Source organism: Excalfactoria chinensis, chromosome 20, assembly GCF_039878825.1.
Source record: "Excalfactoria chinensis isolate bCotChi1 chromosome 20, bCotChi1.hap2, whole genome shotgun sequence".
In the NCBI taxonomy this organism is placed as follows: Eukaryota; Metazoa; Chordata; class Aves; order Galliformes; family Phasianidae; genus Excalfactoria; species Excalfactoria chinensis.
This window is the reverse complement of record NC_092844.1, coordinates 1,450,144-1,464,307: the sequence shown is the minus strand read 5'-3', so window position 1 is coordinate 1,464,307 and position 14,164 is coordinate 1,450,144. Positions and strand designations below refer to the sequence as shown.

Sequence of the window (14,164 nt, the reverse complement as noted above, 5' to 3'; positions counted from 1 at the left end):
CCATGGCCTTGGGTACCTCCAGGGATGGGGCATCTCTAGGCAGCAGTGCCAGGGCCTCACTGCCCTCTGAGCAAAGAAATTCATCTTAATATCCAACCTAAATCTCCCATTTCTTTTTATTTTTCCCCCACTTTAGAACCATTCCCCCTTGTTGTTCCATCCTCCCCCGTCTTTGATGATCTTCTGAAGTCACCTCTGCAAGGACAACAACTCTGGGCAGCCTGGTCTGGCGGTTGGTGACCCTGCCCATAGCAGGGGGTTTGAAACCAAATGATCTTTGAGGTCCCTTTCAACCCGGGCCATTCTATAAGTAACAACAACACATATATACATCTCCTCTTCTTAAACATATGTTTCAGGTCTTCAGATCTCCAGCAGAACACAGTGAGGTTAGAGAAGATAAGGATGAGGCCAACTAAAGTGATGAAGGCAATGAAGCAACTTAGATAAGAAATACAGAATGATAGGAAGGCAGGCTTGGATACTGGGGAGGATACAGGCAAGAATCATTATGGCAACTCAGTACTGCATTGCATTATGTGCTGTAACACAAGAACTACTGGCACTCACTGTAGTCAAAGTCAGCTTCAAAGCAGTATCTAAGTACTCCTTTACACAGTGAGTGGTAACTGTCTGTAATCAATTGTCCCGGGGTGGTTGTGGAAGAAGATTACACCAGGAAACTCATAAGAGATTCAAACACCCAGCAATGGCAACAAGAATACTAAAGGCTGAGCCAAACTTCAAACATCCTCAGCCCAGTTCCAGCTGATGCTGCAGAAGCAGGAATGACAAGAGCAGGTATTAACTGCACTTATGTGCTCTCCCTAAATAGCACAGGGATAAAACATTAGGCACCTTGCAGGCTGAGCCTGGCCTAAGGAGGTGGTTTTATGCTTCTCTATTCCTTTTTGCTGGCTCTCAGACAAGACTCAGAAGTTGCACTGCTGTTATCACAGTGCTCTGCCCAGGGTAAAACTACAAGGAATTTGTTTTTGTGGTTCCTTTTTCCTGACCCTTAAGGCACACTTTGTCACCCTGTTCATTTTCCGTGCTCCTGTGCAAAAACCCCATCAGCACTGCAGCATTTATAGTTATCAAACATGCAGCATTAAAAGACCTGAAACCGCATAAACTGGAGCAGCTGGCCACAAAACCAAGCAGAATTGTTTTTGAGGAACAGACATGCAAATCAGCGTCACTGTGATGAATACAAACAGTTCTAAACAAGCAGATATTAACAATTTTCAAGGAAATTATTGCTGTGCCTATTTTTTGGGGGGTAGAAAACCAGTTCTTCTTCTTTTCCCCTTTGGCAGAGTCAGTGTTGCCCTCCATCCAGACGTTCATTCAACATCCAACCGTTCAGCCAGTCTGACTTCAATCAGAAGAGGACGTTTCCTGTGCTTACAAATGATTTCGTAATCACAGAACGGCTTGGGTTGGAAGGGACCTCAAGATGTGAAGAAATATGAATCAGGCTTAAAAACAAACAAGGATTGACCTAAAGTACAACAGAGAACAAATGTGAATGAAACATGGCTGGGTCTCAAGGTTAACTCAGAATTCCAGCCAGAACTTTCAGAGCTAATACGAGTAACCATTTTAATTCCATCCCTTCATGCAGGCAAAGCAAGCTGTGAAACTGGAGTTCGCATCCAGAAGTCCTCTGAATTCTGTAACTTTGATTCCAGTTTAATTCCAGCATGATACTGGGAGAGCAAGGAGGAGATGTGAACCAGTGGTTCGGATGGCCCTCTCATTAGTTGGATGACATCAGCTGAATGTTTTTGGTGCTTTCCGTGAGCTGTCAGGTTGCGGAAGGCACTCCGGGTTTACCTCCCTCAGTGCAGATTCAGGCTTAGTGTCACTGGATGTTTCTGTAGCTTCACACACCTTCCCAGCAGGCGATCACTTTTCAGTGGCCGTGGTGGGGTGATGGAATTCCTTCCCCTCCTCTTCCACAGGAACCATGACATCATCCCCTGGACAAACCTCTGTCTCCTGCTCTGGGTAGTGCATCAGCAATTCCTCTTCCATCTTTTCCTGGATATCAACATCACTTTCATATCCCCTAGCTGTACAGTTCTTGACATCAGGTGATTTTAAAGACCCCACAATAACAGTATCGGCGTTCATGATGAATATTTTTCCTGAGAAAGGAAAAGAAATAAGTAATGCTGGGCATAGGCAGCAATCCTGCTGTTCTTAGAGATGGCTCCTCACTGTGCAAAGCTTTGACTTGGCATTCAGCTTTTATTTTCTTCTTTTTTTTATGTGCAGATCAAACCTCTCGCAGGGAAGGCTGAAAAGCGGCTTCCCAATATCTAACCAAAGGGTGTTGCTCTTTTGGCAGCTTGGAATGAGAGCTACCAAGAACTTCCACCTTCCTTCTTATCATCAAGCACAGCCAAAGCCCACTGCAAGCTTATCTACAACCTAAGTACCTTCCCACAGGCTCAATGAATGGGGATCCTGGTTAACCTCTTTGGTAAAAGAGAGGTCTCCTTCCTCCCCTCCTCTTTACTGTCTTGAAATACCCCATTCAGAAAACTAACACAGCTGTTTAAATCTAAGTTAGGGAAAGAGCTGCCCTGGGCAACTTGATCTGCTGGGTGGCAACCAGCCCACAGCAGGGGATGGAGCTGGGTGGGCATTAAGATCTCTTCCAACCTATGCCATTCTAACCTGGGGACTACGTTCCAGCGAGCAAACAAGTTTTGGCTTTGCATGCCCACATTCCTTTATGATTCGAGCCCATTCTGACAGACAGGGCATCTTTGTAAGCAACACGGAGAGGACTGGAACGGGAGTAGGGAATGGCAGTGAGTTCTGTCGTTCATTTCTTTTGGCAGCTTTCTCTCCCCCCAGACATGCCGTCAGCATTTTGCAAAGGCCTGTTCTCTGAGCTTGTTAGGATAACAAAAATCCCTGTTGGTTTGCAGCAGCGAAAACAGAAGATGCATTTTCTGCTTCTGCTTTTCCTTGTTCTTTCTGTGCTTTGTCTTTTGCCTCCCAGAAAAGCCACGGCCATCTTGGTTAGAAGTTCTAGATGCTTTTCCTGCTTGCCAGTAATGCCGGGATGATGTTCTATGCCCATAGGTTGAAAAAATGACAAGGTAAAAGAAAGTAACTTCAGACTCACCGATTTGATTGCTTGTGTGGTCTCTCACTCGAGAATCAATGGGGCAGTCTGGGGCTTTTCCATTGCTCTGTGTCACCTCAGTCAGACTCAGAACAGGACTACCTGCTTTTTCAGCACTGGAGATCAAGTTGTTGTTGGTTTCCAAAGGGAGGGTTCTGTCAGTCAACTCTTCTTCTTCTGGACATTTGTCAGGGGTCAGTGTGATCTTCTGCCAATCCAAAGAGGAGAGCAGAAGGGTCAATGCAAAAACACTGCGCAGATTACAACAGGTTGACAGAGCAGAAATAACAGCTCCACTGTCACAGGGAGTGAAAAAAGCAAAGCGCCCAGCAGATACAGGAACTCAAGTTCCCTTGAATCATGTTCCTGTATTCCTTAGGGCCACATTTGAACATAACCCAAGACACAAAAGTGGCAGTTCCTAATTAGTCTCATTTCTGCCCCTTGATGATCACGGATTACAATTCCAAATACAAAGGCTTTTTAACAGGACACTGAAAAAGCTCCTTAATTATTTACACTGGAATGGAAAGTGACCTGTTTTGGAACGTGGTTGACACTTACTGCGTATTTGTCCACTAGATCAGAACCTGCAATGGAAAGACGAAGAACTGTCAGAAAAGAACTCACAGTAATCACAAGAATATTAATTGCTTTGAAATATCACCCACCCGTGTCCTAAACTACTTTACAGCCCCATTCACTTGCATTATGCTCTTTACCACTAATGGCACGCTTCCTTGAAGGGCTGAGGTAGAGCTGAGCTGGAGGGGGACACCCAGCCCATGGCAAGGGTTGGAACTGGGTGGGCTTGAAGATCCTTTCTACCCCAACCACTCTATGATTCCATGATTCTACATGAAGCTAGATACCTCCTATCTAATACCATTCTGATGCACAGCCACCCTTGTATTCAATATGTCAGCTCTATAATGCTGCAATGTAACATTTTTTTTACTGCGTAAACCAAGCGAGGAAGGAAAAATTCCATTTTGAGGAAACCGAGCTCACATGAGAAGTGTTAAGTCATGTTCCTGAATTAATAAGCAGAAATGCTCTGATGTGGAGCAGTCAGAAATATCTACCACAACCCAACAGAGCAGTCGATGGAGATGCTAAGAGATCGGTTAGCTGAGCAGAACGCATGCACTGCAGGGGATCTGTAGAGGTTGCTATGGCAAACATCCACTTCTTTGTTTTATTGGAATACATCTCCCACATCTGAGCGCTCAGAAATGAGCTGGGCATTCTTCCAGCAGCCTCCCTGTTCAATGCATCACCCAACGGCATCATGCAGAGGGGAAAAAGAGCCACCTAGAGGCATGTCGCATCCACAGCGTTACCAGCCTGCAGAGGACAGACTGCAAGTTCCAAAACCTGAAGCTCAAAGCTCACCACCTCCCATTTCCCCAGCCAGTTGGAAGCATGTTCCTCCACACATTCACAGCTACTTTAATCCAATGTGGCCCTGGGCAGCCTGATCTACTGCCTCATTTAGCAGCTGGAAACCAGCCCACAGCAGGGCTTGGAACTGGATGATCTGGGAGGTTCCTTCCAACCCAACCATGACTCTATGAGAATATTCTCCAGCACGATGCAGAACAGTTTGCCTAGAACCCTTAACCGACCCGTCTTCACCAGGCACTAGGAAATATCACCTCCCCTCCTATTTTAAGGATGCTGTAATTCCCAGGTGGGGAGATTAAACTGCATGCAATGTACCGCAGCTTTAAAACTCACGTTTTTGTTTGAGGATGAGGATCCGCTTCTTGCAGAGCTTCCATTGCCAAAATGACAGCAAACCCACAGGCAGCACCATCACAGAGAGAACCACTCCCCAATAAACAAGACCTGCAGCACAGGAGGGAGAATGGAGAGAGCAAGCAAAGGCAGAAGGGGAACTATCAGTAAGTAGATCTATGTGTTTGCCCAACATCAAATCACAAGTTGTCGGGGTTATGTGGGAAGCTCATGCACTGCTTTTACTAAAGATATATCTGAGCAAAACGTGCCAGATAGAATAAATCCTTTCTGACCTCTTGTCGCTGTCTCCCCCTTGGCTGAGGTGGGAGAAGTGCCAGCCAGAGCTTCTTCCTCGGGAGTTGAACTGGGAGTTTCAGTTGTGGCACTCGAAAGGACACTAGCGAGGGTCACCAGGTTTGCCCAAAGCTTCAGGTTGTCGGAGTCATTTGTTTCACTGCCGATTCTGATGGAGGAAGTGTCTGAGGTGAGGTAGGAGGGCAATTGGTCCACGCAAACCTGATCATGGGTGGCATTTCCTTTGCCTTGTGCTACTTTGTTCAACTTGGCACAGCTAGGGAACAAAAGAGAGAACAGCCCATCAGCACCAGGAGCAAATGACACGACACACAGTAAGATCTTCCATGTGGCATCTGCCCTTTTTGGTCATGTTTATACCACGTGCATTTACTGGTTTTAGTCAGAAAGTCATTAACCTTTTGCTCACCCTGTGGCACTGATTCTTGACCCGGATACAAACTCATACACACACGGAATCCCACTGTACTAAGAGAACTGAAACTGAGGCAAGAGAGATCCCCTTCCTCCTTCCAGCACAGAGCAAGAGCTACAAACAGCACAAAGGCTCAGAGCTGTCCTGCTGCCTCTCAGATAAATGCGTCACTCCTGGCACAAAGCACACAGGAGTCCCTTTGGGCCCTTAGTTAGCTTTAACCAATAGGTTTGTCACTATGGACTTACTCCGTGTGGGGCTTGCAGATGTCAGTGCTGGAGCTTTGGTCAGAGAAGGTGCCAGGAGGGCATTCTTCACATGAAACATCAGTCTCTGAAGTGCCTGAATAAAAGCAGTGACAGCGGATCAAAATGAATCAACCCCAAGCCTATGGCCAGGATCAGAAAAGATAAAACAGGGAGCAATTCCTACCTCTGGTTTTGACCCCAAAGCCAGGCTTGCAAGCAGTGTGCAGCTGGCACCGCATGCAGGTGTTCTTAGCAGCAGTCTGGCAAAACATCCCTGGTCGGCACTCGCACACCCGGCTGGAATTGAAGGCGCAGGGGGACTTCTCCACAAGGTCAAATTCTGCAGGGAAGAAACAGGTGGAGGAAAAAAGGATCGCTCTGTGAGGAAAAGGCAAAGCAGGGGTCAAAGCTGAGCAACAGCCATGCAAAGGCTTGGGAAGCAGAACGGGCTGCTGGCACTCTTTGAAACAGCACTTTAAGTCATGAACAACCAGATTAATCTGTAGGTGATAACAGCAAACCGGCTACCTTTGGTGCATAACACACAAGCATCACACCATGGCTTTGGGGATTCATTCAGGTATTGCTCAGGTCCACATCTCATGCAATCTTCATCTGGATCCATGGGACATGATTTCTTTTTAGCGTAGCCTGTAGAAAGAAAGCCAAAACGTGGCGATAACTGTTTAAAACTAGAGGAGAAAGCCATCTTGAAGTGCAATCGGCCTTAAAGCCAAAGGAAATGGATGGTGCAGCAGTTATCAGTGAGCTGGTGGCCTTGCCAGCAGGTGGAAATAGTTATCAGACAGTGAGGAATGATGGCAGCTGCAGAAGAAAAAGCTAAAACAACGTAAAGGCCGAGCTGAAGGTTTAACAGGTGACAAACAAGAGAAAAATGAATCCTGGTTTCAGTACCAGTCCACATCAGCAAAGGGTTAATTGTAGGAATGGGAGACCTAGCAGGAAAATCCCTTACCTACTGTTCATTTTGGCAAGCACAGCATAGGAGCACGAGTCAAAACAGCCACTTCCTATTTGGCCCTATAAGTACTACCAGACAAGCCCTAACCACATCACTCCCCCCTTCTCAAAACTGCTTTTCTAAGACTGCTCTTTTGAAGGCTGCAGCTGATTGCAGAAGTGAAATGCTTGAGAAGAGTGGGGCTCACGTCAGCCAGCTGCAAACTGCGTCTCTGCTTTTCACAAGACCCAACGATCGCATCCATCACTACGGGAGCTTTGGAAGGAGAAAAGAGCTTCTTCCCCTGGGAGTGGCTCAGAGTGTCCCTGCCTCTCTTATTCTTCTACAGGAGCAGTTTCTCCACCCCTTGGTCTTGTTAACTCATCCATTTTCTGAATGATTCTGATGGGGTGCACCGAAGCAGTACAGGAAGTCTGTGATGTAACTGCACGCAGATGCTAATAGCCAAGCACTGACCTGCTCTTTACAGCACAAAGAAATGTCAAAAATTTCCCTACTGAAAAAAAAAAGAAAGAAAGAAAAGAGAAAAATAAGCGAGAAAGAAAGAAAAGAGAGAGAGAGGAGGCTGCACTTGTAAAAGAAACGATTGGTGATGGTGAAGTACCATAAAATACCCCATCCACTGGGGGAGTTTCAGGCATTTCCAGAGCTCTTCTAGATGTGTTTCATATTTCTGACCTCACACACCCCTGAGTCGCAGCTTTGGGCACAGCTCTCTCTGTCTCCTGCCACATGGATATTCCGCTTCTCACTGGAGATGCTTTCTGGGCTGTTGTGACTACGAGCACAGCAGCAGGTTTTCTGCACTGTCATTTAATGCTTTGTGCCTTTGATCATCAGCAGCTAAAATCACTGCACTATTTCATATGCTGGGGCAAGCAGAAATTGGTTGTTGGACCTGCCTACCTCTGGTTACTTCTGAGTGTCAAACCAGCTGATAAAAAGCACAGACCAAATTCTAGCAAGTTTTCTTGTGTGCAATTTAAAGGCAGTTTGCATGCAGACCCAACAGGGAAGGAGAGAACAAACTCACATCTGGATCTACACCACACTGTGAGCAGTGAAACCGTGCTTTTCTGCAGGGCCATAAAGCAGTTCTGTGATATATGTGGTGGGTGCACAACCTGTGAGGAAGGCTCCGTGTTAACTTGACTGAAGCACAAAGTTACTGACCTGAAGGACACCGGTAACAGCACCTTCGTAATGTTTCATCATAGAACCCATTCTTGAGTGCATCACAGGAATGAGATGAGTTGAGTGGTGGCTAAAAATTGAAGCAGACAAAGACACGATTAGAGAGCAATTGGGGCTGCATTAGAGCAGATCCCAGCACCCGTCTCTAACAATGATGGTTACAAATGATAAAGTATACAGGGGTTTTGAAAGTCCAAACATTTTCAGAAGCAACTTGACAACCACTGCCCAGAAACTTAAGCAAAGATTGTAATATTCAGCATATTTAGCAATCGCTCAGTATGGATCCTCACTCAGCAAGCTCTTTTCTTTGAAAGGAAAGGAAGGAATATTTAGTGCCATCCTTCCAGCAAGCATTTCAGAACTCAAAGAAATGAACTGGCTCCATGCAATGAAATGAGGAGCAGCACTGCCCCATCAAAGCGCTTTCCAGCCAAATGCTCCAGGTGCCACAGTCAGCATCACCTAAGGCTTGCCAAATGGGCTGTAATCCACAAAGCGGATTTTTTAGGTCTGTTTGTATACTGGTTCTCGACACCCTGTGCCCCTCGTTAAGGCATTCTGAATCTGTTCCTTCACAGTTTGCTCCATTTCTTCGCTCTGCTCATGTTCACCTTCACACCATTCATCAGTGCAGCAAAGCCAATCTTCCTGCTCAGTTATTTATTCCTCAAAACGCTTGAATTTAGCAACCTAAAGGAGTGTGTTTTACTGCAAACCAACACATCATTCTACTCTCAACCTGGAGACAAATCCTACAGTGAGAACAAGTGTGCTCTGCCTTGAAACGAAAGCTGCAATTACCACAAAGCGAATGAAGCCCTTACTCAAATAACTGAACCCATCTCTTTTTCTGAGTGAAGGTTTCCATTAACAAGCCTCAATTTAATTATGTAACCGATACTTAAATAAAAAACCACAACAGTTCTAATATTAGCTTAGAAAAATGACTTTCTGTTTGGACTCAGGGTCATCCAGGAGTCATTTCGGAGAGGTAAAGTGGGTGGCGTGACTGACAGAGTGGACTCCTTTTATAAAGGAAATCCAGGCAACAGCAGCATCCAGGCTGTACCAAAGTAAGTCATCTTGAGTTGGTTCCTCTTTAAGACCCATAAGATGTCACCACAAAAACCTGATCTTCTCCTTCTGGTTGTTCTAGGAAACCAACGCTGCCTTCAAAAGATGTTGAATCACAATGGGAACAGAGATCTTGAATGAAACACACAGCATGTAAACACAGAGCTTATTGAATTGCCTGTTTGGGTTTTAAACAGGATCTGCCTACGACCATGAAGGAAGAGTTTCTTAGACAAGACCATATTTTTATATCTTAATCATTGAAATCATAAGCTAAGGGTCAACTCTTAGTTACAGCAGTGCAAATCCCACTTATGAATTTCCCGATGCCAGCGCTGTGATAACTTACTGAGGCAACTACACATAAATAGTGCACAAACCAGGCAATGATCCATATGAAAGAAAGCACTCAACACTTTTCTCCTTCCACAAGAGGGCAGCTGCACCCCGCGGCCAACGGCGCCCTACAGCCAACCAAGGTGGTGAGGCACCGCACAGACTGCCCATAGAGGTGATTCAGATACCCAAGGTCAGGGAATGGGGCTCTGAGCACTGATGGAGCTGTGGGTGTCCCTGCTCAGTGCAGGGCTTGGATCTGATGGCCTTGAGGGTCCCTTCCAACTCCAACCATTCCAATTCCATTCCATGTCCCACCTGACGTGTCTCACGAGAACAAAACTAGATCTCCTTCCCAACAGACAGAAAGCTTTCCCTAAGCTCAATATCAAATTTTCATGCATCACATGGAATAAAAAGCCTTGCTGTAAGACCAGCCCTTGCCCCAGACTCCTGTGGGTTTGTGGGGGAAGGAAATAAATCACTGCCCAAAGGCAAAGAACACACTTCTTTCAAAAGAAACAGCAGAGGTGAATGGTGCAGGACTCAGAATGCCTCAAAGCCTTCCATAAGCGCCTGGGTCAGGAGGATATCACATTGTAATCAGAAAAGGCAGAAGAAAAGCTAATTGCCCCATTACACTGTGGTTACAAAGGAATCTGGTGACGGCACAGACCTCTTCTGTTTAAATGAGGGAAATTCTGAGCAAAATTCCCAGCAGCGATAGCAGTGCTCACCTCCCCAGCATCAATGCACACTGAACTGTGCTACCAACAGCTGATGGAGCCTGCTATATTGTGTGTCCAGAACTGCGTCTGGGCTGATGATGGACAAGAGAGGAAGATCTTAAAGAAAATGCCCTCCCTACTTTGCCTGAATCAGAACGGACATCATCCAAAAGAAGGGATCAGCAGGGCAAAAGGAAAGAACTCATGGAAGAAGTGGTGCTTTATCATAGGAGGAAGAAGACAGCAGGAAGGAAGAGTATTTGCGTTCTTCCTGCTTTCGTTGCCAAAAATCTCAGCCTTAAGGCATTCATAATGTATTTAGCATCATAGAATCATTTCTGGTGCTATTTCTCCTTGCTCCAGTGCACTTACAGGAATGGTCAGTTAGCCAGTAAGAGAAGATTCATTTTTCTCCCTCTTACTGCTTATATTGTGGGAAGGACATATATGTGACAGCTTTCAGTTCTGCCCTATTCCGTCCTCCTTCTGGAATACCTAGAAGCACTGAAGGCTGTGATTTAAATCATACTTATCTGCAGCAACCACACGGCTTTTCTTCATCGAGGAGATCTCCAATAAGTTTTGTGGAACAAGCTGATGTTTGAGTTACATTCAGTTTTTTAAACAATCTTTTCATCTTTTGACTTCTTCCTTTTCCTTATCCACTCTCTTGTATGAATCTCAAGACAGACAGAAACAGGACTCTGAAGATTAGGCCAAGAAAACTCACAATTGAAGCACAATTTCACTTTTTAAGGTAGCGTCAGTACCATTGTCCCATTGAAGTGGATGGAGATAGGAGACTGAATTTCACTAGTCCATGCATGCTGGCAAAGAAAGGCTTCTGATTTAGCAGGAAGATGATCTTAGAGCTCTTTTGCAGCCTTAATGATTCTATGATTCTCCATCTTCTGAAAGAAGATGCCATGATTCATACGTACCATGCGCTTGGATTGCTCTATAATGGGATGGCCTGGGATCCCTTGGCTTTGTCACTTCATTGACCAACGAGGCCAATGTTGTTGTTGGGTTTTTCCTTCTTTAATGTGCTGCCAACCAAAGCCCAGTTTAAAACCAAACCAAACATACTTGACACAAAGTTGGGTTTTTCAGCGTTTCTTTTTGGCAGTTTCTACAATCACATTTATTTGCCATCCCGATTTAAATAACAGCCACTGCAAAGATGGTGCTGAATTCAGCAGGCTGGCCTGCAACTCAGTCAGGACAAGGTTTGACTCATTTATTTATGGTCTCCAGAGCTCACAAAGCCGTGGTGAGGCAGAACAAGAAGTCGGCTTACTCCAAATAAGCGGTAAGTCAGAAAGAAAGTGTATTATGGTAAAAAAAAAGAGAGAGAGAGAAAAGAATCTACCAGCATTGGCTGTTCTAGAACTGACTAATGCTGTAGCAAAACAGTCGGCTCTTTTTCAAGCTTCTATCCAAATTCTGTCAGCATGAAATAAAGAAGTTGACAAGGGAGGATTTCAAGCAGTCAAGCTTCACGCTCATTATTAGTGAGTGAGAGCTAACTGAAAATTAAAGCAAACTCTAAACTCAACAAGGCTGACACATTTATTCCAGGTAACTGATGATTTCGTACTCAGTCTGAATGCTGACCATGAGTAATAGAAAACAGAATTCATTATTAACCTTTTCATTTGGTGAACTGACCACACCACAGAGTGACGTCAAATAGCAAGAACTAAAGCAGCTAGCATTCAGCAAACCTGATGTGCTGACCTGAATACCCCCCTTACTCAAGTGAGTAAGGACTGAAGACTCTGATCCTATAGAAGAAAAGAAGGATCAATGTGCTTCAGGAAGGAGATGGTGGCAGGGCAGAAAGACCAGGGTGAGGTAGAGCAAACTTGCCACGTGGGAGGGGAATTCACAGCTAAAGACATTAGGCAAACTCCTACTCTTACTGTAAGAGCCATGAGGATCTCTTTCAAACTTCTATACAGAGGACTTGGTTATGCTCAAAGATCTAATCAGAGGCAGCTTCTTATTAAAAATCTCTCCATAGTCCGTGTGATGTGCTGTACCATTCATTTACAATGCACGGACCGGCATCTTTAATAAGCACATGCTAATATTTCCATCGTAAGGAGAACTTTCACCACACTTTCAGGATCCAACCCAGCCAGCAATCAGCCACCAACTTGACCTTCCCTATGCTAAGAGCCTCTGTGATCTCTGTTGTCCTTTTTTACCACGTGTAACTATTTGTCAGCCAGGGAAATTACCTGGGTTTACACCAGGCTCTGAGGGCTCAATGCTGGATGACGCAATGGTGAGGAGGGGGCGAGCAGGGTGAGGTGGGGGAGCAAACGCACATGTATGATTTGAGCTGGGCGCCAACTTGCATCCACAGCAACAGCTTCCTGTGAGCAGCGCACTGTGCTTAACTCTGAGCTGATCTGATGCAGAAAAGAGAGCCCATTCATGGGAAAGTTGGTGTCAAAGGGGTGGGCGGATGTAAAGAGGAAGGTATTTTATTGTTTCGTTTGCCTCTTTACACCTTTCATTTTGCCAGCCCTGATTCACAGCAGCGGAGTGAGCCCAAAGTTCTGTAAGGAATGTGCCTGGCACAGAGCACTTGGCTCTCCGGATAAAGATGAGAGAGATTTATTCAAAGTAAGTGAGGTCAGCCCCATATTCTTATGAAATCTTTCCTCATTTCCTTGCTGGAATCTTTCCTCATTTCCTAGCTGGGATGTGACTGGAGGTGCAGTAATATCAGCAATGCCAAAAAGGAAAGACTTAAATAATAGCTGTATCTACTGGTCCTACCTGCAGAGTTCCCAGAAAAGGCAAACTGCTGTTTCAGGACAGCTCTGCTTTATCCTTTTATCACCCCTTATCACCCTTCATTGTCCCTTTATCACAAAGCCTGTTTCTATGGATGCTCACCACCCCGCATGCAACCACTGGGAAAAAAAACAAAACAAAACACATCCCAGAGTGCCCCCAACCCTCTGCCAGATCCTTGGTCCTGCAGGGCTGTAGGATTCCCCCCCTTACCTGTGGGGCTCCCTGGATGTCCTGGAGAAGCAGCAGGAGCCACAGTCCCAGTCTCAGGCTGCAGGAAGCCATCTGCAGTGGCGCTAGCTTTTGTGAGCTCCCAGCATTGCAGGTCAGACAGCCAGGTTGCTCCTCCTGAAGTCTGGGACCCTCCCAGTGTCCAGTCCAGCCTCGCTCAGTGTCTGCTCACAAAGTCCATGTCTAGAACAGCTGGAGTAGCTCTGAAGGTAACAGATTTGAGACTCAAATCAGGCTGAGAAAACAATTTGGAAGGAAGCAGGAGGGGGCTGCCCAAAAAAAAAAGAAAAAAAAGAACAAAACAAAACCACTTCAATTGCTACTCCCCGAGCTGTTGGGTTTCTGTGAGTCAGATGCATGCATCAGGGTTGTAACTCGAGGATGTGTCTGGCTGAGCAGCAATGCAGACTGCCCCTACCCATCTGAGGCACTGTAGGCTGTCCTCAGAGATCACTCCCCAAAGCTTTGGTGCAGGCACGAGTCCAAGCCCTGCCCTGTCCACTATCAGAGCAAGCCTTGAGAGACTTCTCGCTAAGAAGCACAGTGTTCCAGTACAGCCCCTTCACTGCTGTTGAAACAAGTGTGTGAAAACTCCCCAACAACCACCCTTAGCTTCTGCATGTTGCCATTTCAACACCCGTACATTGTGCAGCATCCTCATGAATCCCTTCTTCATTCCAACGCCACGTGAAATCAGTTCCTGCTGCTGGCTGTTACCCCTTGCACTGGTATGCCTGTTGTTTTGTTGCTCTGCATAACGTTTGGTGGCATGGAAAGATTTCAGTCCATTTTAGGAGTCACGCAGCCTTCTTATCTGCCACTTATCAAAAGTAAAAGTTACCCACTTCAAAAAGAGGCAGCCTGCCTTGAAAATCCTGCTGAGATGCCCAGGAAAATGATGAGAGTTTGTATTCTCACACCCATGTTTCTATGCTTCTT

General features: G+C 45.7%; 1 protein-coding gene across 1 annotated transcript; it reads right to left on the bottom strand.

Moving 5' to 3' along the window:
• Positions 1-891: 891 nt before the first annotated feature.
• On the bottom strand, positions 892-13,484 carry LOC140261232 (tumor necrosis factor receptor superfamily member 8-like). Its single transcript, XM_072354440.1, has 10 exons — positions 13,208-13,484; positions 8,022-8,112; positions 6,395-6,517; positions 6,051-6,206; positions 5,867-5,960; positions 5,182-5,459; positions 4,886-4,996; positions 3,710-3,735; positions 3,146-3,353; positions 892-2,153 (listed from the first exon to the last, which is right to left on the bottom strand). The coding sequence occupies exons 1-10, from the start codon at positions 13,277-13,279 to the stop codon at positions 1,912-1,914; spliced, it is 1,401 nt and encodes a 466-aa protein (XP_072210541.1). The 5' UTR covers positions 13,280-13,484; the 3' UTR covers positions 892-1,911.
• Between the last annotated feature and the right edge of the window lie 680 nt (positions 13,485-14,164).

Coding starts and splice junctions, on each gene's coding strand:
- LOC140261232 (XM_072354440.1), bottom strand. CDS start 13,279: ATGGCTTCCTGCAGCCTGAGACTGGGACTGTGGCTCCTGCTGCTTCTC. Junction 6,207..6,394: donor TTGTGTGTTATGCACCAAAG/GTAGCCGGTTTG, acceptor TCTTCCCTGCAG/AATTTGACCTTGTGGAGAAG. Junction 5,460..5,866: donor ATCTGCAAGCCCCACACGGA/GTAAGTCCATAG, acceptor TTTGTTCCCTAG/CTGTGCCAAGTTGAACAAAG.